Source organism: Vicugna pacos, chromosome 34 (genome assembly GCF_048564905.1).
Source record: "Vicugna pacos chromosome 34, VicPac4, whole genome shotgun sequence".
Taxonomy (NCBI): Eukaryota; Metazoa; Chordata; class Mammalia; order Artiodactyla; family Camelidae; genus Vicugna; species Vicugna pacos.
Genome location: NC_133020.1, coordinates 22,528,558 through 22,553,951, shown reverse-complemented (window position 1 = coordinate 22,553,951; position 25,394 = coordinate 22,528,558). Strand labels below are relative to the sequence as shown.

The window sequence follows — 25,394 nt, the reverse complement described above, 5'->3', positions numbered from 1 at the left end:
TCTTCCCAAGGCCCAGGTCTCTCCTCCCACTTTCCGGCCCAGCCAGTGGGCTCTGTGTGCGGGGAAGTCCCGCTCAGGCCCCACACACGTGACTCAGCTTCACCCCAACCCAGAGACAGCGACCCTTGTCGCTTCTGCTGACACAGCAGCTTTCCCCCAAGGAGGCAGAGCACAGCATCCGTTTTCGCCACGTCACCCTGGGGTGGGAGTGTGGTCTCTTGCCCTGGGGAGAGTTAAATGTGCTGGGGGCAGTGTGAATAATGAGACACAGCCAAGAGGAACATCTGTATTTAAAATTCCTCCCCTTCGTTCTCTTCCTCAAACGAATCAGTCCCCACTTCCTCATAATCCTTCTCCAGGGCAGCCAGGTCCTCCCTGGCCTCGGAGAACTCTCCTTCTTCCATTCCCTCTCCGACGTACCAGTGCACAAATGCCCGCTTGGCATACATGAGGTCGAACTTGTGGTCCAGGCGGGCCCAGGCCTCGGCAATGGCCGTGGTGTTGCTCAGCATGCACACGGCCCGCTGCACCTTGGCCAGGTCCCCTCCAGGCACCACCGTGGGGGGCTGGTAGTTGATGCCCACCTGAGGAACAGAGAAGCAGGGTGCGGGGAAGTCAGCAGATAACTCAAGACAGGGGCACCTGGGTTGCGAGGCAGGTGTGGGGATGGGCAGCAGGGCTGGATGTGGAACCGGGAAGTGGCGAGCAGGTGGGTGGAGAGAGGTGCATGAGGAAGAGAAAGTAAAAGCCGGTGTTCTGGGTCAGGAGACTTGAAGGGAAGGGAAGGGCTAGTGGGAGACTCAAGGTGACAAGCAAGAGCAGCGCACAGGGGTCCTGCAGGGGAGTGAGCCGTGCAAGGCAGATTCAAGTTACTATAAAGTACACTCCTTTCAGTGGCATCTCAAGTTCCTTTTAGTCATGCTGTCAATAAATTTAGGGCGTTTCTCTGCCAAGGGTGAAGGGCTGTTTAAAAGATCACGGAGATGTTCTCAAGCAATAAAGAAAAACAAGGCAAAAGTTTCCGGGGATGGTGTTAGTGTCTACCAAGCCCTTTGTCTCTTGGAAGAAAAGCAAGGACTCCAATCAAAGAAAGTCAGTTAGAACTCTTGCTGGACGAGACAACTCCCCAAGTTCCAGTAGCGCGGAGGGTCCTCCAAGCTAACCAGCCCAATCTGATGGTGGGTCTACTATCCTTGAAATCTCCCTTCTCCTCACACACCTTTCCCAAACCAGCTCCTTCTAGGAACTGCAGGATCCTGGAAGGAGCCTAAGATAACAGACCGTGATAACATTTGTGAGACACTGAGAACGACAGAGCCGGCCCAAAGATGGCTCCCTGCCCAGGCCACCAGGTCTCAACTGCCAATCTCTTAAATCCATAGCTTGCAAGTGCATGTCCTCTCTAGAGGTGGAGGAGCAGGTATGGCAGCAGGGTGGGGAGCCCATTCCATGAACTCACAGTGGTACATCACTGATTCCTCTTAGACAAAAGTGGTGGTGGAGGTGATGCTGGAACAGGGGCAGAGGGCCAGAATGAACATAAACTTGGCTGCAGCACGTATCTCGCTAGGTCAGCCAACTGTGCTGTCCTTTGAGCAGCAGTACCCCCGACACATGTCAGGTGGCGACACACACCCGGGGGAGGATGCTGGGGGGCAGCTCAACAGCACCCGCCCCCAGCACGGGCTTTTCTGAGAAGCACTGAAGGTTCTAGCATGGCCCGACCATCCTAGTCTCACCCCAGAGCCTTAGCGTGAAATAAAGGAGCAGAACACAGGCACCTCTTTCTGCTGATTTCTCCACCACCCTCACGTCTCATTCCTTCTATTTTTTCCCTGTTCATTTCCTACTAGCTTGTTTTATTGTTTGCTTCTATTTGAAAGAGAAAGAAAACAATCTGGGGGAAGATCTTGGCTGTTTTCACAAGAGCAAGCAGAAGTGCCATGTGGAAATGCACAGTCTGCGAGGAAGGGTCCTATATGGGGGGTGATAGCTCAGTGGTAGGGTTTATGCCTGGCCTGCACAAGGTCCTGGGTTCAGTCCCCAGGACCTCCATCCAAATAAATGAATAAACTTAATTACCTCCCCCCACCAAAAAAATAATGATAATAATACATAAGAAGAAGGGTCCTGTACACAGCTGGGAGCTGCGTGCAGGGAGAACACCCCCTCTGTCCGCAGAACGGCTCCGTCGAAGCCTCACAGGCAAACAGGTCAGCCGAGAGGTCGGCGTGGTGCCTCGTTTTTCTAGGTCCTCCGGGGAAAACTGAGACATGCTCATGCCTGTGTCTCCAGCAACTGGCACAACCACCTCTGGTGTTTGGAGAACCACTGAATTATTAAAGGCTCACCTGAGGGACTACCTGACATGAATGGTGGCAGTGGCCTTGACGGGAGGGACTCTGATGATAGATGGTGGAAACACAGGACAAAGTGGTCCAGCCAACACATGTGCAAAGAGCAGCCCAGCCAGGGTGACGCAGGGGTGTTCCCACATCCAGCAGTCCCTGGCCCTGGGAGCCAGGGTCCTCTCTGGCTGGTCCAAGCCCCGCCACTGACCTCAGTCACTGCCCTGCAGCAGGCTCACCCCTGGCTAATGGAAGATGTCAGGGCTTCACAGTCACGTGATAGCCATAAAATTTCTCATCCTCCCTCTAAATTGACTGATTACAAGGTGAATATTGAATTTTTCAGAATAAACTGTGGAGAGGAGCACGTCTTCTGTTAGAGGAGGAAACTCTGGCAACGTGAACAGTTGGATCCACTCCATTCTCTGATCTGCTGTCAGATCACAGCTAACTCTCCCCACCCACCCTGTGCATCCCACTCACACACAAGTTCTTTCCAGCCCAGGTCATTCCTCCCTGTAAGAGGAAAGCCCTTTTCTGCCTGACCTTTGAGATGCTTGCAGACCTTAGGACAGGAGCAGTGGGCAGCCTTCTCCCTGTTGAAATAGTGCCCCTCCCCTTCTTCCAATGACCCTCTCAAAGTACCTCCTTACCAAAAATAAGTGAATGAATGAACGATTGAAGTTAGCGTAACATTTGGCTCAAGCCCCTCTTCCCTCCTCATCCCGTAAAGCTTGAAGCTCCCACAGAATCGTGTATCAGTCCAAGACCCCGAGTTTGCACCTCTCTCTCCCCATCCTTGGTGCCCCTCTGCTTCTCTAGGTGTCTGTCTCCTCGGAACATCAGCTCTCACCTTGAAGCCTGTGGGACACCAGTCTACAAACTGGATGGTCCTCTTGGTCTTGATGGCGGCAATGGCGACGTTCACATCCTTGGGCACCACGTCCCCCCGGTAGAGCATGCAGCAGGCCATGTACTTGCCGTGGCGGGGGTCACACTTCACCATCTGGCTGTTGGGCTCGAAGCAGGAGCTGGTGATCTCGGCCACGGAAAGCTGCTCATGGTAGGCCTTCTCAGCAGAGATGATGGGTGCGTAGGTGACCAGGGGGAAGTGGATGCGGGGGTAGGGCACCAGGTTGGTCTGGAACTCAGTGAGGTCCACGTTGAGGGCCCCGTCGAAGCGCAGGGAGGCCGTGATGGAGGACACGATCTGGCTGATGAGGCGGTTGAGGTTGGTGTAGGTGGGCCGCTCGATGTCCAGGTTGCGCCGGCAGATGTCATAAATGGCCTCGTTGTCCACCATGAAGGCGCAGTCCGAGTGCTCCAGTGTGGTGTGCGTGGTCAGGATGGAGTTGTAGGGCTCGACCACGGCCGTGGAGACCTGGGGGGCTGGGTAGATAGCAAACTCCAGCTTGGACTTCTTGCCGTAGTCCAGGGAGAGGCGCTCCATGAGCAGAGATGTGAAGCCAGAGCCGGTGCCACCCCCGAAGCTGTGGAAGATGAGAAAACCCTGCAAGCCAGAGCAGGCATCTGTCTGGGAGAGGACACGAGACAAGTTTCTGAGACACCGCCCTGTGGGCAATGGCAGGCAACCCCTCTGTCCGCCCCACTCCATCCCTCAACATTTTCAAGTGGGTGAAATCAAAACAGCCTTGAAGTAGGGAAACACAAAGGAATTGCAGCAATCTTGGGAGAGATGGCTAAAACACGGGGCAGCAAACACGCACACACCTCTAGATCCATGAAGGTTCCCGCCCAGTGGCCTGGTTGGACCAGGCGTGAAGGTCCAGAACTACAGTGGACAATGCCTCTGCCCTGTGGCAACCCCAACTCCTTGCCCCGCTTCCCTGGCCCTCGTCATGTGATTGTGTGGGAGCTGCAGACCCACACATCCCAGCCCAACCTGGGAAGGTGACGCAGGGTACCAATTTCAGAAAGATAAACGGGATCAGAGAACCTGAGACCTGACGTCAACTCTGCTGGGTTTCCCAGTTGTAAAAACGTGAGCAAGTTACTGAGCTCTCCAGGCTTGTGTTTCCTCTTGGTTAAAGTGAGGACAATAAAAAAAATGCACCCCATAGTATACTATGATAATTAAATGAGATGGCCCAGTGTGCTGAGCAAGGATCTGCCAGTCAGTGAGTGCTCAACGGTAGCTCTCACCAGAGCTGGAGAGTCCATAAATCACACGACTTCCCCACTGAGTCTGTGATTGCTCAGTCCAGGGGCTCTGAACTCTGGTGGACCACAGACAGCTTTGAGGCCGATGACCCCTCAGAGCCCTGCTCTGAACAGAAAGGTGAACACATATGAACATTCATCATCCTTAGCGCCCAAGAACCCCTGACCACGTCCAACCTTTTCTGTTGCACAGAAACAGGGCTTAAGTAGACAAGTGACTCACCCTACAACTCAGCTTTCTAGTCAACCCTACAATCCAGTTCAGATCCTGACTCTTGTCACTTTCTTGGCCCTCAATTTCTTCAGTACAGTAAAGTACAAGGAAGAGTCCTCTTTTGCGTCATTATTAAGGGGACTAAGTGAAGGAACATATGTGCTGAAATGGATAAAGTCGTCTTCTTCTCTTCCAAGTTAAATGCTTTGTTAGCGTGTGCTTCCAACAAGCAAAAAGCTTCACCTTCCTCACACCTGGAATTTCCCCCAGATGCTACCCTAGAGCATCAGTAAGTGTCAACAGGGCACCAGTCTGGAGGGTAGTCCATGATGTCCAGGTAGAGGAAGGGGAAACCACCCCTGCAAATGCTTCTTACAGAACATAAGCAGAAATTCCCAAATCTTAGGAGTCTGTCCTGCAGCCGGGGATCAGGTGCCCACCCAGCCTGTTCAGAGGGGTGAGTCCAAGCATGTCCACTTTAGTTGCCTCACCAGCTCCCGGCCCCTGTAAACACATACCAGCTTCCGTATGCGGTCCAACACCAGGTCAATGCTCTCCTTGCCCACGGTGTAGTGGCCCCGGGCATAGTTGTTAGCTGCATCCTCTTTTCCTGTGATCAGCTGCTCTGGATGGAAGAGCTGGCGGTAGGTTCCTGCCCGAACCTCATCTACCGAGAGGGGGAACCATCACGTCTTGCTACCTAGTTCCCAGAGGAGAAGCCTCCCTCCCCCAGTAGAATGCCATATGACACCATTCTGGGTCTCCACCTCCCCGAGCCATTAAACTCCACCGACGGGAAACCAGACAGCCCCATTATACATCTGCGAGGCTAAGAGAATTCCAGGATAACACAGGCACTAACAGAGCCAGAAGCCCGTGACTCAAGCAGGCAATGCTGGCTGGACCTTAAAAAGCTGGCCAAACACCAAGGTTGATTGCCTCTTCCAAGCTGACCCTCAAGGTTTCCCTCTTGTTTTTCATTCATGCTGCAAAATTTACCCCAAATTTTAACCCAATTTCACTTGTATCAAAATGTTCTAGGGACACAGAGAAAGATTCAGAATGATGTGCCTGGCCCCTAGGCTTCCCCAGGAATTGTCCCAACCCTGACCTCTGCCTCAAGGTGGCAATAGCATATGTCAGGCATTAGAAATACTTCAGAACAACTTTGAAGCAAAGCTATGTTCCAGGTTCCAGAAGAGCCAGAGCCCAGGAGAGGCTGTCGGGGGTGCCCTGCTCACCTCCAAGGTCCACACAGAGCAGACATGTGGCAGACCAAGCCCCACTACATCCCCTCTCCTCTGCAGGGTTCCCCCAGGGAAATCACCTACATGTGCAGAGGCCTGGGAAGGTCACCTGCACTTTCTGTATTTGTACGAAGTGTATGAGGGGTGGAGGGCCGGGAGTCTATTGCCCCAGAAATCATTATTCCTGCACTGCAGACAGTGCCCAGACATCTCTGTGGATGAGTAGGCTTTGAAGCTGAGGAAATCCTGATGAAGAAGGAGGACTGGCCCAGGGAGACACTCGGTGTGCTGGGGGTTACAGGGAGAACAAGAATCATGCCCTGACACAAGTCAGGATTCCTGCTTCCTGTGGTCCAGGTGATGTTCATTCTGAACTACAGCAACCTCCAGCTGTAAGAGAACGTCTCGTGTGTGAGCTACTGCAAGGTCATACCAGGCCTGCGAGGACAGACTGCAGTTGTAGAATCGGAAACATATACTTTGGGAAACTGACTGTTGGGGGACTTTTTATAATTTCTGAAATTATTAGTATTTTTGACCCTTAGTATTTAGTGCACAATCTGGGCCATCTTGGTCTGTCTCAGCAGCCTTTAAGTCGAGAGCGTTAGGTTGGAGCTTTAAAGGGGAGCAGAGTGGGAACAGTGGGAACTCCAGGAGTCACCCCCTCCCACAGGCTGAGCCCCAGCTGCCACGGGCCAAGGCCTCCGTGGTCTAGAGCCGCGTCTTTGCAGGGTCCCCAGCCATACTCACCCACCACAGTGGGCTCCAGGTCGACCATGACAGCCCGGGGCACGTGCTTCCCATTGCCAGTCTCACTGAAGAAGGTGGTGAAGGAGTCGTCATCATGGACCTTGCTGGCCTGCGTGCCGAAGGTGCCATCGGCCTGGATGCCATGCTCCAAGCAGAAGAGCTCCCAGCAGGCATTGCCGATCTGAACCCCAGCTTGGCCCACGTGGACGGATATGCACTCCCGCTGTGGGGGGACAGCAGTCCAATTGGAGAACCCCAGACTGGCCACACCGCTGCCCCAGACCCCCCAGACCTTCACCTCTGAGGATTTGTGCCTACCTGGCACTTGACGGACAGGACACCCAACCCTCCAGCTGTGCCCTCCCACAACGAATCAAGACTGGTTCCGAAGAAGAACCACAGCTTTGCGGTCTGCTCTAAAGATTGTTTTCCAGGGTTAATCCTTTGTATCCAGAAAAGGGAGGGGCAGCTGCACAGATGAAACAGGGGCTAATTCCAAACCACGAGACTCCTGCACTGATTAAGCGGGTCAAAGGAAGAACCAATGAGAACAGCAGAAACTTCCCCCAAATCCACTGCCAGGCACGGCACAGTGCTCCCATTCCCGCAGCCGCCTGAGCCTCCTAGACACTCCACATCATGGAGCAGAGGAGCTCGCACAGGAGGGCTCTACTTTGGGAGTCATGGGTGTCATTAGTGTTCTGGTCACAAACTAGGAATAAGGATCATACCTCAGCAAGGCAGGGGTGGGAGGGGACTGTGTAGGCTCTTCCCAAACTCTGAATGACTGCAAAATTCCTTTGCAGCCACCGTAACCTGCTCCCTTGCCCACAGCAGGCCAAGTGCTAAATAAAGTTGACCTTTACAGTGTTCTTACCTCCGTGCTGCTCCGATGTGAAGCCACAATTACCTGACTGGTCCAAGTAAAGAAGCTGAGGATGGGGAGGGGTGTGTGTGATTGTGAGTATGAGTGTGTGTGAGAATGTCAGTGTGAGCGTGTGTCATGGTTTGGCTGCGACCATGGCCTCGCTGCTCCACCGCGCGCCGCTGGGGGAAGCAGTGGCCCCACTAGCGGGCTCTGTGCCTGGGATGGAGCCCAGTAGGAAAGCATGTGCCTGGTGTGTGGCTTCTATTCTTATCCGTGACCCGACCTGGCATTTTCCAGCTCCAGGAACCCAAGCCAGGGGCAGGGCCTCCAGAGACCGAGGCCGGGGCCTCCAGAGGCCGTGGCCAGCATGGGGTCCGGGGCTCCTGGAACCCTGGAAACTCTCTGGGCAAGGATGCCGGACAATTGCCCAGGGCAGCTCCTCAAAGGGTTGAGGGTGTCAGGACCTGCTGCCCCTAACTCGGCACCTCTCCACACCTGTCTCTGAGCCCTGCCCTCTGAGTGTCACCGCAGCCTCGCTGGGTATACAGCCAGCTGTGTGTCCATGAGCCTGGTGGCCGGGAAAGGGCTTCACTCACTCAGTCACCCACACCCCAGGTTCAGACCTTGCCTCTCAGTTTACCTACGGTGCTGCGTGACCCGGGCTGAGCTACGCAGCCTCCCTTCTCGTGAAGATAAGTTACCGTGACCACTTTGTTGAGGCTGTCTCTCTGTCTTTATGTATTTTCATTACTGTAGCTTTATTCCCCACCTGAACAGGCACACTTGGAAGTTAGAGACCTCAGGCTGCCATTCCTCTCACAGTGAAAGGACTTCATCTTAGGACTCGATTCAGGCCTAAGAAGGCAGGGTCCCCCGCCCAGGAGCCACCCCACAATCAGACCACATTTTCACATGCAGCCGTGGCTTCCTCCAAGGGTTGTGAGCTGAGGGGACGCTGGAGACGCCTGAAAGGAGAGGGGCTACATGTTGTCTTCTGGGTGACTCATCCCCTTGGCCCCAACCCTCAGCCCCAGAGCCTCACCCCCCACCCCACCCCAACCATCCTCCAGGCCTGTCTGTGGGGCCGCTGACACACTGGGCCTTCCTGTGAGGATGCAGGGCTATTCTGGGAAGATCAGAGGTCTGCATCTTCCTGAAAACCACCGGCCTAGTGCTATCGAAGTTTTCCTAGCCCTTTGACCTCACGTGACTCAGTATGCCCATCTCCACCAATGAAACCAGTGTCTCTGACACACACACACCCTTAGGAAGAGCTGCTTTCCCTGTTAAACTGATTCATAAGAGTAACTGGAGGTGTAAGATAGACCCTGCGGTAACTGACAGGTTCATAAGTGCTTCCAGGGGTAGCAACCCGTCAGGAGAAAAGGTGGGCCTCTCAGCACCATTCTCCTAATAGGACCCAGGGCCCCTGGAGAAACAGAGGATTCTAGGTCTGGGGCTGAGAACGCAGACGCCGGCACAGACAGGACAATGTCAGAGGGTCCCAGAAAGCAACTGGAAGAGGCTTCCACAGCCAAAGAAGGAACAACCTGAGGGTTGAGAAGAGGCATGGCAATACTGATGGAAGAGGGTGCATGTGTGAAACTCCACAAGCCCTCCTCTGGCCAACGGGCCTTGGCCATGACGGCTGCCTGCCTGGAGGCTCAACACAGAATGCGCGGCACACACTGGGGCTGATGGCCTTGGGGCCGCCCTTCGCCCAGAAAGGTCATCTGCCCGCCATGACCACGATGCTGTGTGAGCTCTGGCCTTCAGGACACTAGAGCTGGGCTGGCCCCATGGTCCCCAGACATGATTCCCACCCCACTGTTATATAGACAAAAAGGCTGAGGCTCAGAAAGGTAGAGGGACAGACTCGAAATTTCACAGAAACGCAGGGAAAGAGCCCGGACTGAAATCCAGGTCTTCCGCCCTCGGCCTGAGCCCTCTCCCGTCACCACCCAGCTGCTACCTCACTGGCACTCGAACTCCGGGCCCCTGGTGGGGCACACCTACACCCGGCAAGCCTGACAGTAGAAAGCAAGGAAGCTCGCAGGGCAAGACTCCAAACAGCAGAAATCGCAGAGAGAAAGAACACAGCTCACAGTGGGGCCTGGGAAAGTGGGCCTCCTCCCTGGAAGAACCAGCGCTCCATTCCACCAGGCGAGTGTGCACTGGGGTGGGGCGGGGCTGGGCGCGCTGGCCCAGCAGAGGACGTCATGCCCGGGGTCTGCGCCACACTCGTATCTCAGATTCCCTCTCCAGCTAGGGGGCCAGAGCCCGGGTTCTCTCTCACGCTATTCCTCTCAGTTCTATTTTGAAGCTGGGCTTGTAGGGCGCAGGCCAGCTTTCTGCTCCTGGGACCCTGTAGGGTAAAGGGGGTCCCCCAGGTGCTGTGGAGCCTCTCAGCCCAGGAGTCCAGGGGATGGAGATGAAGGAGACAGAGAGACTTAGTATAGGGGCTCCTTTCCTCAAGCAAAGTGTGACACCCCCTCTCAGAGTAGTGCCCGCTGCAACAAAGGTGGCCCGCTCTGTTGTTCCACAATTGTTTATCCTACTCCGGGCAAGAAGGCACTGAGAGGTCCTGGGCCAACACCTTCTACCCTCCAGGTCTCTCACTAAACGCCCACACAGCAGCACGGGGCCCCACAGCGTGCACCCTGTCCCCTTCCTCCCATCACTGCTTTATGCACAAGTCCCAGCTGCTTGTCCAGTCTTCTGACTCTCCCGCTGGAGAGAGAGAGTTCTGGGAAAGCAAGAAGCCCTGGCATCGAGCATAGGCTTGAATGCAGCAGGTGCTCCATAAGTACAAGGGTGATGGAACAGAACCCTGCCAGGCGGGGGCTTACAGTCTATCTGATGAGGGGGATAGTGGCCCGGGCCTCAGAGGCAGTGGGAGCTCAAAAGAGGAAAAACAACTTCTGGCTTGCTCTCCTGAAGGAAGAATATTTGCAGAGGTCTTGGAGAAGCTAGCCATGCCAACAGGCTGTAGGGGCATCTTAGTTGGATTTGGCAGCAGTGCAAACAAGAGGCGGGAAATTTAAGGCAGGTCTCACAACGTGCTGAATTTGAAATGCAGGCTCACGAGGTACAGAGCAGACGAGGCTTCTGGCCACCCCCAGCCACCCTCCACGCTCCACAGAACAGTCCTTTCATAACTCCACTGCAAGAGACTTTTCCTTATGTCGATCTTAGGTGATTTCTGTTTTAGGATTAATCGTTTCCTTTTTATTTGGTGTCAGAGGATCAGATCAGCTAATTGTGATCCTCGGCAGAAGGAGGCTTTGCAGTGGTAAACAGCGTTTTAAAGTATCACAAAACAGTAAAACTGGCATAGTATCTAGGAAGGGGGCTGACACAGGCCAGCAGTGCACCTCAGTGAGAACCTGGGACCTGTCCACAGATGCCGACCACCTGCATGTCAAACACCACATATTATTATACCCAGTTACTTCGAGTTGTCAGGCTGGGATAATACATCCCCTACACTGTAGGATCCAGGTAAGATGACAGGTAAAAAGTAGAGCCAGGGTTCCAGAGGAATAATTAAAGTAAGAATGTGATTAACAGAAGATTGAACTATCTCTGCTCAAAATCCTTCAATTAGAGCATAGTTGGGCTCACTTGGACGAAGAACAGATAGCAAGCTAGAAACAGCAGGAACAGAGTCGACCTGAATTAACACTAGTGAGTGAGAGGGCTCAGACCGCCAGCCCTGTAGGGGCAGCACAGACATCCTGTGGGGAGGGCAGGGGCTGGTCAGCAGATTCCCAGCACGAGACCCTTAGAGTCAAAAGGCCCTTGTGCTTTAGCTGAACTGGGGCCAAGTGCAGGAGCGGGGGGTGGGGGGTGTCCCCTGTTTCCCGTTCTCTTCCACAGCTCATTATCTGGGAGAAATTCTAACGGGAAGACATGGACAGGGAAGGTCAACCGCACAGGCTGCAGAGTAGGGTCAGTCCTGTAGTGCCTAAGGGAAAGTGGCAGTGGGTCCACTCTGCCCCCAAGGGCGCCACATCCTCCCACCCACCCCTGCGCTGGCCCTGTACTCACCAGCTCTTTCCTCCCCAAGAATTAAACTTTTCATCCTCCTCTCAAGGTCACTGGAGAGCCCCTCAAGAAGGACACTGGGCAGCAGCATTACCCCTCTGCTCTGCTCTGCTCTCCCCACCTGAGCCTGGACGCTTCCTACGGAAACTCACTGCCTAGGGTAGGGGCCCCTCCGCTACTCAGAGCATGTGCCCAACGACCTCTGATCCCTGGAGAGGGTGGTGCAGCGACCCCCTCTGAGGTGCTCTGAGGTCAGACAGGAGCCAGGGCTCTGCAGCGCTCAGCCAGGCCTGCCTACCACAAAGAAGCAGTGTCCATCTCGCTGGAGAATACTCTCCCCTCTAACTGCCCATTTTTGTAGGAAGACAGGCTCTTGGTTGCCATCTGCTGCCAATCCCCACCGGAACTCACTGGTGCCCCAGCCCAGAAGGAATGCAGTCAGGGAGGCTGGGCTTCAGATCCCCTCTCCTCCCCAGGAAACACAGACACTTGCTCTGAAGCCTGGGGTCACTGACACGGGCTTGGCTAGGTATTTTCAGAAACTTGCCTATTGGATGTACACCGAAGTTTGCTCAGAGGATTAAGAGCCAGGGCTCCCCTCGGAGAGTCACTATGGCTCTCAGGTCAGAACTAAAATACGCAAGAGATGGCACTTTGAAAATCATAAAGCACTAGCTATGTGCTGGATATTATAAATATTAAACATGAAACCTTGAGTACGCTGCCTAGGATTTGCTTCAAAATAGCAGGAGAGGGAAAGGGGACTAAATGAAGCAAGACTCTTTGTAAGTAGGTAATTGTTAGATTCTGATGAGGGACATACAGGGGTTCATTGTGCCATTCTCCTGTGTATATGTTTGGCGATCTCTGTGATAAAAAGGTTAAAATAGTAAAGCTAGGTGGAGCCTTGGAAATTTAAAGCAGAGCCCCTCTTCATTTTGTAGATGAGAAAAACCACTCCAGAGAGGTTAAGTGACTTTGTTGAAGTCACACAGCTAGCTGCAGAGCCAGGAGCCAGGGCTTCAGGCAGGAGTGGATTCCTCTGGCCACTGTCCCCAGTACCCCAAGGAGCCTGCTCTGGGAAGGGAGGGTGCTGGACAGACTCCAGCTAGACTCAGCAGAGCTGGGGCCAGAGCCAGGGGCCCTGGGCACTTTCCAGAGTGAGCAGAGACCAGGAGGAGAGAGGTTCTCACCTGGCCTGCTGGTCACTGACACCAGAGCAAGAGCGTCCAGAGAGCCTGACCTTGGCTTGTTAAAGTGCCCACTAGGCCCCCTTCCCCCACCCAACTTTTCCACACCCCCTTTCCTGAGGTCCAGACACCAGGGCTCTGGATGAGGAGATCTGAGTTTCCAGGTGTTCAGGGAAGTGGACTGGAGGCAAATTTTACCCACCCCAGGAGGCAGGGGGTGAAGAGGGGGATTCCAGAGGGTGGGACTGTGGAGTCTGGAGAGGTCTTCTCCAGCAAGTAAGATCCGTGTCTGCGAAGGAGACAGAGGCAGGAGGGGGAAGGGGGAGCCCCTAGATCAGGGCAGGAAACAAAACGAGAGATCGGAAGCCCCAACCCCACCCCGCCTTTTGGAGGGAGACTTTGGTGGGCCAAAGTCCTCTGGCTTTGACCGCTGGGAAAACGGGGCAGTCGAGTGGGGCCAGGGGCCTGAGAAGCCAAGCGCTCTCCAGCTGTAATTGCTCAAACCCAACTAGACGGCCGGCGGGGGGCGAGGTGGGGGGACGGGGAGAACGCGGCCCCGGGTGTGGGGGCTGTGACGCTCTAAGTCATATTTGGTTGTGTTTGGGAACCTGACTGCGCCCACTCCCCAGGGCCCCCAGCCCAGCCGATCCATCGGGAATTCCTGGGGGTCCCCTTTCCCCCTCGACTCTGGTGCCTGAGTTGCCACACGGTGATTCCTCAAAACCTCACCTCTTCTGCGCGGGCTTCCCACGTCCCCCTTGCCGTCCCCTCCCCTGGGTCCCTGTGTGGGGCGACTCGCCCCCTTCTCCGCTTTTTCTCTCCGATAAAGGACGCTGGTACCGGGTGTCCCTCTGCCCAGGGTAGGAACCCCTGGTCCCTGACTGATAGCCCCACGAGACTTCGAGCTCTGCAGATCCAAAGCGATCTGTAAGCCCCCCGCCCCCCGCGGAGACGCGGCTCTGGGCTGGGCGCCCTCGGCCCCGCGCCCCCGACCCCCGCCCCGCCGAGGAAGGCTCACCATCGCGGCCGCTCTCCTAGCCCGCTCGCTCCCGGCTGGGCCTGCCCACCCCAACTGCTCCAGATACGGCCGCCTCCGCTGTCGTGACACCGCGCGGGAGGGGGCCGGGGACAGACATGCGGGGCCAGCAGCCGGCCGGCAGCATCACAGTGCGGGGGGGCGGGCGGGACGGGGGACCGGGCAGGTCACAATTGCTGCTCCCCGCCCACCAGCGGCTCAGGGGCTCAGGTCGCGTCCTGGGCGCCGCAAGCGCGGGAATCCCGGGTTCCTGCGCTCCTAGGATCAGCCTTTGTAATTCCAGCTGCTTTTCATTTTAGAATGTAAAAATGCTGCTAGAATAAATGTTCATCGCTCCCCAAACTTCTTCCTGCTGCCAAACACTAGCTGACCTGCAGGGAAGGCCTGGCCCAAGCAGGGACGGCACCTGGTTGGGGTTCAGTTCCCTGCAGCCACCCCAGTCCAGGAGGCTGCGGGGGCGGTGGGGACGCAGGGTTCACGGTGGGAGGAAGGGGGGGTCTAAGCTTTGTGCTTGAGCAAATTGCTGAGCCCCTGCGCTGAAGCCCGTTCCCACCTCCATCAAGTCCTCCCTGGCTGCTGGGGAATTAAAGGAGGTACCCCTTAGTGAACAGAGCTGGAGCTCAGCACTTCCTCTGCTCCTGTTTCCTCCGCAGCGTGATCTCCCTCCACCACCGTTTTCACATCTTTCTCCTGATCAGTTTATCATCAGTCCCTCCTCCTAATTTACCCAGAAAGTGCAGAAGGACATCAGGGTCCTGGCTGCCTCTCTGCTCAGTGACAGAACCTCCTCTTGGTGGCCACAAATGGTGTGGAAGGGCCAGGGTCTGCCCTACTTCCCCGGGTTGGAGCGGGTGGGACAATGGGGCTGGCCTCGGTAACAGCCCCTCTCCTCTGCTTCAGATTTTGCCATTTTATTAAACTTCTCCCCATTTCCCTTCCCCTCCCCAGTTTGGTGGTGGGCAGGGTCTTTATTGTTCCCTTGGTCTCACTGCAAACTTCCCCACCACAGGCCAGTCCGTGCTGAGTAACCCAGCTTCTGTCTTCACTCCCCAGGCCCTGACCACCAAGGGCCACGTCACTGCAGGCAAACCCAAGGCTTCTCCACAAGGAACTACCACGCGGAGCTTCTCCAGACAGGTGTGGCGCCTCTCCAAGTGTCCAGGCACAGATACAGACTTATCTTCCCTTCCATCCCTGACAGGTGCCTATCTCTGGCCAGTAGGGTGAGAACACTTTTTTCTTTATTTTATTAGGTAGCAATCTGTTCTGCTGAGCACCATTTCTATATTCTCCTATTTACACTGTTTCTAGAGGATGAGACACATGTCTTAATCATCTTTCCATCTGAGAGCATCCCAAACACAATGCACTGATATATACAGTACTTAGTAAACTACAAGTTGGATTTTGTCTTATACTGGAAGATCCTAAAAATTGAGACTCATGATTAAGCTAAGTGCCAAGCACATGGTAAATCCCCAATAAAGGATGACGGCTAGTTTATTAACCATTTATTTACTTACCTTCCAAACTCCCGTAGCTTATTTTATTACTTCCTCCATTACACTCATCACCCCTCACTTTGGACCCTTGGTATATGTAAGTGCGCATGTTTAAGCATCCCTACAAAGCTGGAACACCTTGAAGGCAGGGGTGGTTATACATCTTGGTGTACCCCCCCCTTCAGGGTGCATCAAAGATGCTCAGTAAACATCGCTGAGTAAACTGACTTCTGAGTTCTCTCTGTGAACCACCAAGTATGTTACGAGCAGGTTCTTGACGTCTCGGGTAAAAACTCTAACAATGATACTGGTGATGGCATTCAGCAGCCTCCACTGTCATGGCTCCCTGAACCTTGTGGTCTTTCTCCTTCATGGGGAAGGGGCTGGAGGGGCCACGAGGGAAGTCGTCTCCTTCACAAGTTGGTGCGAGCTGATCAGAGGCCACCCTGGGCACCCACCCACTGAGGCTGCCCACTGCACCCTAATTCCTCTTCTCCCCTTCCCCGGCCCCCACCCTCCCCCAGCACCCTACACTTGAAAACACCTGCCGCAGGTGGTCTTCTCACAGAGCCTAGTAGAACCATCCCACTGGTGGCTGAAGTTACCTCCCAGATACGTCCGCATATTGGCAGTGAGCTGACTTTAGGGCAGGGGGGCCAATCACAGTGCAGTGAGAGGAACACTGGGTGGGTGGGGAGACTCTGGTCTCACGCAGGCTGTCACCTGGGGGCATGGCTTCACCTCTCGGGACATCGGGCTCTCCATTTCCTTAACTCACAAAGGGGCTTTAGTAGGTGGTCTTTCCAGATCAAATGTCCGCCAACCACACTACACGGGCTGCTTCTCTGGACTGGACAGCGCCAGCCCACAGAAATGTCCCATGAGCCCTCTTTAGGCAAGTTTAAACATTCTGGTAGCCCCACAAAAAAAAAGTAAAAGCAAATGAAGTTAATTTTAGTAATAGATTTTATTTGGCCCAATATATCCAAAATATTAATTTCTACATGCAATCAATATAAAAATTGAGTTTCCTCTTTTTAGTTCTACGTGTTTGAAATCAGTGTATATGTACAGAATTTGCAGTGCATATTTACGTCTCAGCTTGGACCAGCCACATTTCAAAGGCTCAAAGGCCACCTGTGGCTAGAGGCACGCGCACTGGAAAGCACAGGTGCAAGTGTGACAAGGACGCCCTCCCTTGGCTTCAGACCTCATCAAGCCAGGAGCTCAGGACTGACTGAAGCAGCAGTCTGCATCCTCAGAAAAGACCCAGGGCACCAGGGAGTGGGCCTGAGTTCTTGTCTGACTGGGAGGGTGGCTGGTTACCAGACAAGACTGCAGAGCTCAAGACAAACAGGAAGCAGAGAACCCAGGGCCACGTGGTGACTTCGGGACTTCCACAACCCAAAACCCACACATGCACCAAAGCACAGAGGCACCCCCCGTCCGTCAGGTACGTCTGCTCATTCTCTTAAACGCCTCTGAACACCTTCTAACCCCCAGGCACTCGGCTGGGCAATGGAGACACAGCTATCCTCCTGAGAGCCCTCACCTGGGTTAGGAAGCACACCAGGTACTTCACAAGAGGCTCTCAGTTACTCCCTGAAAAGTCCCCCTGAGAGAAGAGCCGACTCACAGATGAGGTCAAATCACTCTCCAACACCCACACACCTAGCAAGCAGGAGGGCAGGGACCACACCTGCCCCATGAACACAAGCCACACCCCGAGCTTCAAAGAGCTCAGTGACTGGAGGCCCCTGAATCCCACAATCACAAAGCCACGGGGTCACCACTACAGAAGGGGAATGAAGTAGGGCTTGGAGCAGGGGGCTTCAGGAAAGGATTCCCAGAGGCAACCCTTGAGTAAGTCTGGAAGGTCGAGGGGCTTACCAGGCAAAAGTGGGGCAGGACCCCCAGAGGGATCAGCAGGTGCAAAAGGGAGAGGCGTGAGAGCCGCAGCTTCAGAAAACTGACTGGGCAGCTGGATCAGAGGCCCCAGGTCAAAGTGGGGGTGTTGGCCAAAACCAGTGCCTGAGGGCCTTAACTTCCATGAAGATAGGTTTTACCCAGGGTGTGAACACGACCAGATTTAAAAATCATTCCAGAGGAGAGACCTCAAACTAACTGCCTTCCTTCCTTGCAGGGTTCTTCACTCCCAGCTTTGCTGCTGGACCACACCCTAGGACTTAACCACCCCAGGGCCTGAAGTTTACTTCCTCCACTCTTTTTATGAAAGAGAAGCTGTTGACCTGTAGCTCCTGAAAATCTCAAACGCTGATAAGCCTCCCTGTGCTGCCAAAAGCCTTCCCTGGCCCACAGCAGGCAGTGCTCTATGCACACTTGCGCAGAAGCAGGCAGGGCTCTCGTGGCCAGAGACAGAAAACACTGAGACATTCAACCCCAATGCCTCCTCCCTCTGACAAGGAATAAAATTGTTCACTGCCCTCAAAGCCATGCCTCCCCTCCGCCCAGCCCCCTCCACACACTCCTGCCAGCTCACCTGATTACCCGTTCCATTTTCAGCTCATCAGCCTTTGAGGCTGGCCTACTTTTCAAGGCCATAGGAACAGAAAAACTTGTGCATTATACAAACAATAGAATATAACAGAACAACAGGACACAGAAAGGGGAAACCAGCAACCTCGGTGTGTACCAAGGAGGCCAGGGCACAGGCAGAACCTGGTAAACAGCCGCAGTCGAAGTGCAAACCGCTGCAGGGCAGGGGAGGGGAGAGAGGGCAGAGATACCCGGTGTAACAGAGCTGAGCCTGGCTCAGCCACAACGACCTGGAAAATTGAGCTGAAGCCCAGGAGGCACCAGGCGAGATCCCCTTACTCAGGGAGAGGAGCACCCCGTGACTCTGGAAGCCATGCCCAATCTGAACGGGCCACCCAGAGGTGCGGTGATAAACCACCAAACCAGACTCAGGGGAAGAGGGCCCTCTCAGACCTCACCCTGCCCAGGGAGGGCCTGCCCTGGGGGTGACTTTCAGAGGTGAGTGCTTCAAGCAAGTGGAAGGCCAAGGTCCCCCTACCAGGACCTTGTTCTGAACTTCCAGCTTCATCAACACCAGCCTGAAAAATCAAAACCCTGCCTTTGCAGGAAGACAGAATGTTTCACAGACACACTCTCCATTCCCAAGCCCCTCCTGAGTGAGGCACCTCTGTGGGGCTTGGGCCCTCCAGCCCCACCTTGTTTCACACCACCTACCAAGCCAGCCAAGTGAGGTGCAAAGGGGAGGGTGTTCAGGGAGCAAGACATGGTGTACTGGCCGGATAAGCACCCTTCTAGAATTTGGGTGGCTGCGCCGGCAGGGCCCAGACAGCAGCAGGAAACAGGCTGCCCTGGAGAGCGACTCTGCTCATCCGCCAGCCTAGGAAGCAGGGGCTGAGGTGAATGAGGAAGACCTCTCAGTCGTGGATGGGAAGCCGGCAGAGAGGAGACATGGCCTCGCGGATCCGACGGAAGAGCTGAGCCAGCTGGTTGACGAAGGTCAGGGAAGGAGGAGCAGCTGCAGGGAGAGGGGTCAGTGGGCCTCCCACCCCCACCGTCCCACCGGGAGCCCCACCCTCCCACTGGAGGACTGATCTCAGTGCTGCCCCTCCCAGAGTAAAGACTTCCCTTCTCCAGGACGTATTTTCTTCACTTGGGTTGCAGCACCCTTAACTTTGCTGAGAAAACGATCCAAATGTATTGCTTTAATCTAACTTTCTGACATACAAGAAGCCTAACCAATGGTGGCTGCCTCTGAGGGGATGAATGGGAAGAGATTTTTCACTACATTCCTTTTAGTACCTTTTACATTTGAAGCCAAGCGGCAGTATTTCCTGTTTTTATCATAAATTAATTATATTGAAAACAAAAGTAAAGCCCTCTTCTTTGGAATTAAAGCTGAGTTGGTTTGTTTTTCCTCATGTGAATTGCTGGTTTTTAATTGATTTTTCCTTTCTTCAAAAGAAAAATGTCCTTTTCTTTTAAAAATGTTAGTAAGAACGCTGTTAGTCTGCCTTCTTTACAGCCTCTCTACTGGGCCTGAGCAGAGTCAGACGGCCTGGAGGCCAGAGCTCCCTGAGGGAAGCAGCTCAGGTGGCCCCTCACTGACCCTACCCAGGAGACCAGGGTTTATGAGACTGAAAGACTTGTAAGAACCACAGAAGTTTCCAAGTTTTTACCAAGTCTCTGAAAAAATGTGGGTCAGAGGGCACACAGGGATGAACACAAACTCTCCTCAGGTTTCCTGAGAGCCAGTAAGTGAACCCCTCCTAAAGCAAACAGAGCTTTCAGAGGGAACTCCTGCTCAGTGTTCGGCCAAGGCGTCAAAGGTACAACCTGCACTGTGCAAAAACGGCTCCTGAACAAGCAAAGACTAACCCAAGAACAGACAAAACGTCTGTGTGACCCTGGGCCAGTCATTCTTCTCTCTGGTTCTTAGGTTTTTCAACCAAAACAGAAAGAAAAAGAAAAGGGACTGGAAGAAGGGTTTCCAGTGTTCCCTTTAGGTTTGAAAGTTATACAATTCTATCCCAAGTCTAAATTCATGAGTAGAGATTAGATTTTAACTTATGGAGAGTAACACACCGAAAAGTCCAAGAGTGCACGCCTAACCAGCCCAGTGCCTCCGGGTCTGAGGAATTAACCCTGAGGACAAGCAGGGCTGCTCCCAAAAAGCACAGAGCGCACGTCTGCTTCACAGCATGGCAAAAACAGACTAAGAAATAATCAAAACGTTCAATAAAACAGGGCACTGTAAAATCAATTATGGAAGTTCTTGTAAACTGGAATACTATTTAGCCATTTAAAGCTTAAAGCCATGTTTTAAAAAATACTTATCGGTGGAGGGAAGACTGGATGAAGGCAGTCAAAAGGCACGATCCTCCAGTTATAAGGCAGATAATTACTAGGGATATAACGCACAGCATGATAAACGTAATCAACACTGCTGCATGTTACACACAAAAGTTGTTAAGAGAATAAATCCTAAGAGTTCTCATTACAAGGAAAAATACTGTTTTCTATTTTAAAAATTTTTTATCCACATGAAATGATAAATGTTCACTATACTTAATGTGGCGATCATTCCATGATGTCAGTCAGTCAAATCATTATGCTGCACACCTTAAACTTACACAGCAGTGTACGTCAATTATATCTCAGTAAAACTAGGAGATAAAGAACACTCATGACATGCAAAACTGCCTCCATATCCACAGAAAAAAACTAAGTAAAACCATTTCAAGTGATTTGTGTTCTCCTTTATATTTTTTTCTATTTTCTATATTCTCTAAAAGGTGCATGTATTCCTACAATCTGTTTCATTTGTTTGTTTGTTTATTTTCCAGGGTAGGAAATTAGGTTTTTATTTATTTATTTAATGGAGGCACTGGGGACTGAAGCCAGAACCTCAGGCATGCTAAGCACGCACACCACCAGAACTATATCCCCATCCCATGACTGTTGTACAAAATATGATGAGAAAGGTTTTCTTTTTAACTCTGGGGCTCTACTCAGAGTTCACACAGGATGCAAGGTCCACAGGGCAGAGTGGACCTTCTCCAGGACTGTCTCTCCTCCTGGGTGGGCTGGGCAGGCCAGGCTCAGGTCCACCAACCCATCCTCACAGAAGAGACTCAAGAACCTCTACCCCAAGGCCCAGCTCCTGTCAACTGCCCCTTCCTCAGGAGGGTGGGAGGGGGACAGGTGTCTTCACTCACCCGGATCCAACCTCACCACCAAGAGGCAGAGGACCAAGGCAGCCAGGAGGCCCCTTCTGAAGGGCGGAGAGAAAAGGTGGCTCACTGCAGAGTTCCACAGCTGGCGAAGCAAGGTCAGCAGAGGCAGGAACTTGTGGCAGGAGGAACCTGGCCAGGGAGACAGAGCGTGATTTCAAGGTAAGTACGAGAACCAGCTTCCTGACTCTGAGCTTTGAGCTTGATCATAGGAGTCGAACAAAAGGTAACAAGACTGGTTTTCTCACGTAGTTCATAAAGTGTTTCTGAAGGAAATCCCAAAAGCTCCAAAGAAGTTTTAAGGACAGACTACATCACTAGAATATCATCTCCTTATGAGACAACTTTGGCAGACACATCTACTCAACTGCGTAAACCTGGAATACTTGGTGTTTTAATTAACAGCCTCCCTGTTTTACAGCATTCTTTATATTTTGGCCTAAGATGTATGCATACAGTTACCCAGAGCAATAGTCCCCGATGAATGCAGGAAAACAAAGGGCCCCTAAAAGGTACATAGAAGAAGGTACAAACATCCCAGTCCTGATAGGACCCCCTGACCTCACCCTCCAACCCCCTCCTCCCCAGGAAGTGGACAGGTTGAGGGTCTGGGGGGGCCACACACATCCCTGAAGCCAACAACCTGTTTGCAAAGAAGTAATCTTGTCTCAGCAGGTCCAAGCTCTTAAGTACACAAAGAAAAACACTTTGGAGACAGGATTACAGTCTCCTAATGACTGAAGGCCTTCCATGTAAAAAAAAAAAAAAAAAAAAAAAAAGGTAGTAGGCCTATTCTACATGTTACCAACAGAAGGAAACAAGGATCAGTGGGTAAAAACTACCAGGAGGAAGATTTAGACTCAGCATCAGGAAGAACCTCCCTGCAGAACAGGCCACAGCTGGAATGAGCTGTTCCGGGAGAGAGTGAACTTTCTGTCCTTGCAAGTGTCCAAGTACAGATCAGAGGATCACTCGATCATTCAAGGGAAAGGAGGTGGAAAGGATTCAGGGACCAGGGGAAGGGTCTGGAGTAGAGGATCAGCCCCACCCTACCCAGCCCATGGAGGTGCCCCTGCAGGTGCTGGCCAGAGGACAGTGTTGGATCCTGAAGTGGTTTCCCCATGGAAGCTGTCTGTCAAACTGCACTCTAATAAGCAGAGGAGGGCTGGCCCTGATGGGGTGGCCATCGGTTATGGAAGAAGATGCGGACAGGTCTGGAAAGTGAAGGCAGAAAGGAGGCTGGGTAGAGGGCTCAAGCTGAAGACAAGTCATTTCTATCTCACAAGTCAAGTTATGAAGTTACCGTGTCAGCTGTTTATCTTCCTTTGGCTGTCCCCAAACATACCTCAGCTACATCAGTATCTGGGCCAGCATTTAGAGAAGGAGTAACATCCCACCCAGGCCAGCATGGTGGAGGCAAGAGATCTAATGACAGGACCCCAAGGAGAAGGTGATTTCCAGGAGACAAAAGTCAAGGTTCTGAGATCTGCACCATCCACCTTCCACTGTCAACCTCAGAGGGTCTAGGCTGGGCTTTCTAAGCAACTCAACAGTTTTCTTATTCTGATCTGAAAGTTACTAGGACAAAAAATTGTTCCCAAGTTCCCAGGAATGTCATGGTGGATCCCAAGGTCCAAGAAAAAGCCCACAACTCTACTAAACAGAGGCCACAGAAAGAGCATGCCCTACCTTCCAGGTTTAGCTTTGGGGTCTCCTCAGAGCCAGAGTGTCCGTGTTTCTGCTGTTGCCTCATGGTGCTAATGGCCTGGAGTGCGTTCAGACGCTGCTCTTCACTGAAGGCTGTGAAGCCTGCCACTAGCTCTTCAGCCTCTGACACACAGCCCAGAGGAAGTAGCACCCGCTGCAGGTGAAGTTCCACCAAGGCTCCGTACTCTGGAAGGCCCTGATTGTGAGGGTTTCGGAGCCAGGCACGGACTGCATCGAGCAGGGCTCCAGGCTCTTGCATTTTGCTGTATAAAAGAACACTGCAGCCCCAAATAACCCAATCCCCAAAAAAAGGGCAGTCAGTGCTTCAAGTCTGTTCATTTCTCATAACCACTCCTGCTACTGGCCCCTCCCCTGTGCCTGCTGGCCCTTTCCCTCGGGGTTGCTGGCACAGTAAGGACCAGGAGTTCTCCGGAGTAGCGAGTTCTCTCAGCGCTGACACATCCTACTTCTGTCACCCCACCTCACGTCTCCTATTCCTTCCTCTTTTCTCTACCCCACTCTTAAATTCCTCCTTCCTCATCCTTTGTTATGTTTTGAAGTCCGGGGTGAAAAAAAAAGGGGGAAAGAATTAGATTTGGAGGGAAACAGTAGGGAAGGGAAAAGATAAGGTATGAGGACTGTTCTGGAAGAGGACAGGAAAACCCTCTTGCTCTTGCACTGACCCAGTGTGTAAGCAGTACGGACCTAAGGACCTACCACAGTTCCAGGACTTTGGGGGGCAGCTTTTCAGGAACCTGGTAATACTGAAGAACCCAGGACAGGACTTCCCGCCACCGATCCATTTCTGCCAGGGCCTGGACCCCCACAACACACAGAGAGCATTTCACCTCCAACGAGCTGTCAGCAGAAAAGCCAGTTTGAGTTCAGAAGTGGTTCCCCTGAATTTCCATTCCCATCGCTAACCTGGGACAGTTCTTACCCAGCTCCCAACTCTGCAGCCATCACCTCTATCTTCCCCAGTATTACTCAAGTGGGCCTCACGGGCCCCAGCACAAGAGAAAATTGCCCTTTTCCCAGGAGCTACAAGTTCCTGTAAACCTAGAGGCAACTGCCCAACACACATCTGTTCCCAGGTTAATGAACAGGAAAGGTGCACTGACTCCTGAGGGGGAAAGGATAACGTGCAGCACAACTATGTGGGTGGAAAGGGAGCTGGAGCTAAGAGGTTGCTCAGTGAAAAAATGGGCATGGAGCATGGTTTCCGCCTGAGTGCAGGCACAGGAACGCCGCTACTGGCCTGTTAGCACCACCTCCTGAAGCAGGTCCAAGCACCCAGAATCACAGCCTGCAGCACTGACAGCAACAAGCCTTCGCCCAACCCCCTAAACACACAGCCAGGACGCCCCAGTTCTTCACCCTTCTCTGGGGTCAGCTTTGACTTTTCTACCCACCCCTCTCTAGTGTGGCTTAATACAACTTTACAGTCCACGGAGGAATTATGCCCTCAACTACTAGACAGGCTAGCAGCATTAGAAAGAGCAAGATAGGACCAAGATTTTCTTAGTACTGATCCTTTGATCAGATCCTTCAGCAGGAGCAGAACATTACTCCTGCTCTGAAGCCCATGCCCATTCACCAGCCAAAGATCAGAACGGGACAACTTGGGGGAGGGCTGTACCTGGAGATTTCCACCACCTTCTTACAGAAGTTAACTTCACAATACAACTCTGTCTTCCCATCATGCCATTATACTCTGGGGACAGAGAGGAAGAACTGGCTGTGGGTTCCCACCGGGCCCCGCTATATGACTCGAGCGCTTCCTCCTCACTGCGCAGCGCCTCCGTTTCCTCCTTGGTAGAATGGACACAAGATGAGCCCCAGCCCCTCGGAAAGGCACCGCTAAGGAAAGCAAGGCTCAAGGCTCCCGTGAACAATCTGGGATGGCAGAAGTCCTGGGGTCTGTTGCCCCTCCCACCGTCACCCGAAACCAACCGAGCCCAGCACGTACGCGCCCGCGGGCTCCTGGGCCAGGCCCTGCCAGGCGCGTTCGCAGGTGCGCAGGGCGGCGCGGAAGTCCCGGTGCACCACCAGCAGGTCGGCCGCCTCCTCCAGCAGAAGTGCGGCCGCCGACGGGGCCGGGGCGGTGCTCACCGGCTCGCTGCTCCGCAGGGGCCCCCCGAGCCCCCTGAGGGGGGCTGCAGAGGAGGCGAGGTCACTCCTCATAGGTGGCCGCCAGCGGCCGCCCTCCAGGGGCTGCGGGGTGTCCGGTGCGGCTTGGGGAGGAGGAAGGGACCTCACGGCCTGGCCCACGACCCTACCGAGGCCGCAGCCCGAGAAGAAAAGGGCGGCGCGGCTGGGCTCGCCTGCGGCTCCGTCGCGGGACGGCCTGACGCCCTCGGATTTGCAGAGCACGTGTCCCCAGATACTTGGCCCCGACAAGGACTAGGACCCCCGGGCTCCCGAGGGCCGACCCCGGATCGTCTCTAGGGGCAGGGCCGCAGCCGCGGGCACGGGACCACAAGCACCGACATGCTCGCTACGCGCGTAGCCCCGGCCAACGCTCGGCGCCCGGCGGCGCGGGGCACTCTGGGAGTTGTAGTTCCGCTCCTGGCGCGGC

General features: G+C 53.7%; 2 protein-coding genes across 2 annotated transcripts; both read right to left on the bottom strand.

Annotated features, from left to right (window-relative positions):
- Positions 1–272: 272 nt before the first annotated feature.
- TUBA8 (tubulin alpha 8) lies at positions 273–14,011 on the bottom strand. The gene is made up of 5 exons (XM_072954415.1): positions 13,864–14,011; positions 6,741–6,963; positions 5,262–5,410; positions 3,202–3,882; positions 273–584 (listed from the first exon to the last, which is right to left on the bottom strand). Exons 1-5 carry the CDS (start codon positions 13,864–13,866, stop codon positions 291–293), a joined length of 1,350 nt encoding a protein of 449 aa, XP_072810516.1. The 5' UTR covers positions 13,867–14,011; the 3' UTR covers positions 273–290.
- A 2,320-nt stretch (positions 14,012–16,331) lies between these two features.
- On the bottom strand, positions 16,332–25,335 carry PEX26 (peroxisomal biogenesis factor 26). Its single transcript, XM_031670833.2, has 5 exons — positions 24,786–25,335; positions 23,534–23,674; positions 22,799–23,094; positions 21,095–21,241; positions 16,332–18,894 (listed from the first exon to the last, which is right to left on the bottom strand). The coding sequence occupies exons 1-5, from the start codon at positions 24,998–25,000 to the stop codon at positions 18,794–18,796; spliced, it is 900 nt and encodes a 299-aa protein (XP_031526693.1). The 5' UTR covers positions 25,001–25,335; the 3' UTR covers positions 16,332–18,793.
- Between the last annotated feature and the right edge of the window lie 59 nt (positions 25,336–25,394).

Coding starts and splice junctions, on each gene's coding strand:
- PEX26 (XM_031670833.2), bottom strand. CDS start 25,000: ATGAGGAGTGACCTCGCCTCCTCTGCAGCCCCCCTCAGGGGGCTCGGG. Junction 23,675..24,785: donor GCCCAGGAGCCCGCGGGCGC/GTACGTGCTGGG, acceptor TTCTGCTGACAG/CTCGTTGGAGGTGAAATGCT. Junction 21,242..22,798: donor CCCAAAGCTAAACCTGGAAG/GTAGGGCATGCT, acceptor CTCCCTGGCCAG/GTTCCTCCTGCCACAAGTTC.
- TUBA8 (XM_072954415.1), bottom strand. Junction 5,411..6,740: donor CCTGGAGCCCACTGTGGTGG/GTGAGTATGGCT, acceptor CCCTCTCGGTAG/ATGAGGTTCGGGCAGGAACC. Junction 585..3,201: donor GGTGTCCCACAGGCTTCAAG/GTGAGAGCTGAT, acceptor TCTGTTCCTCAG/GTGGGCATCAACTACCAGCC.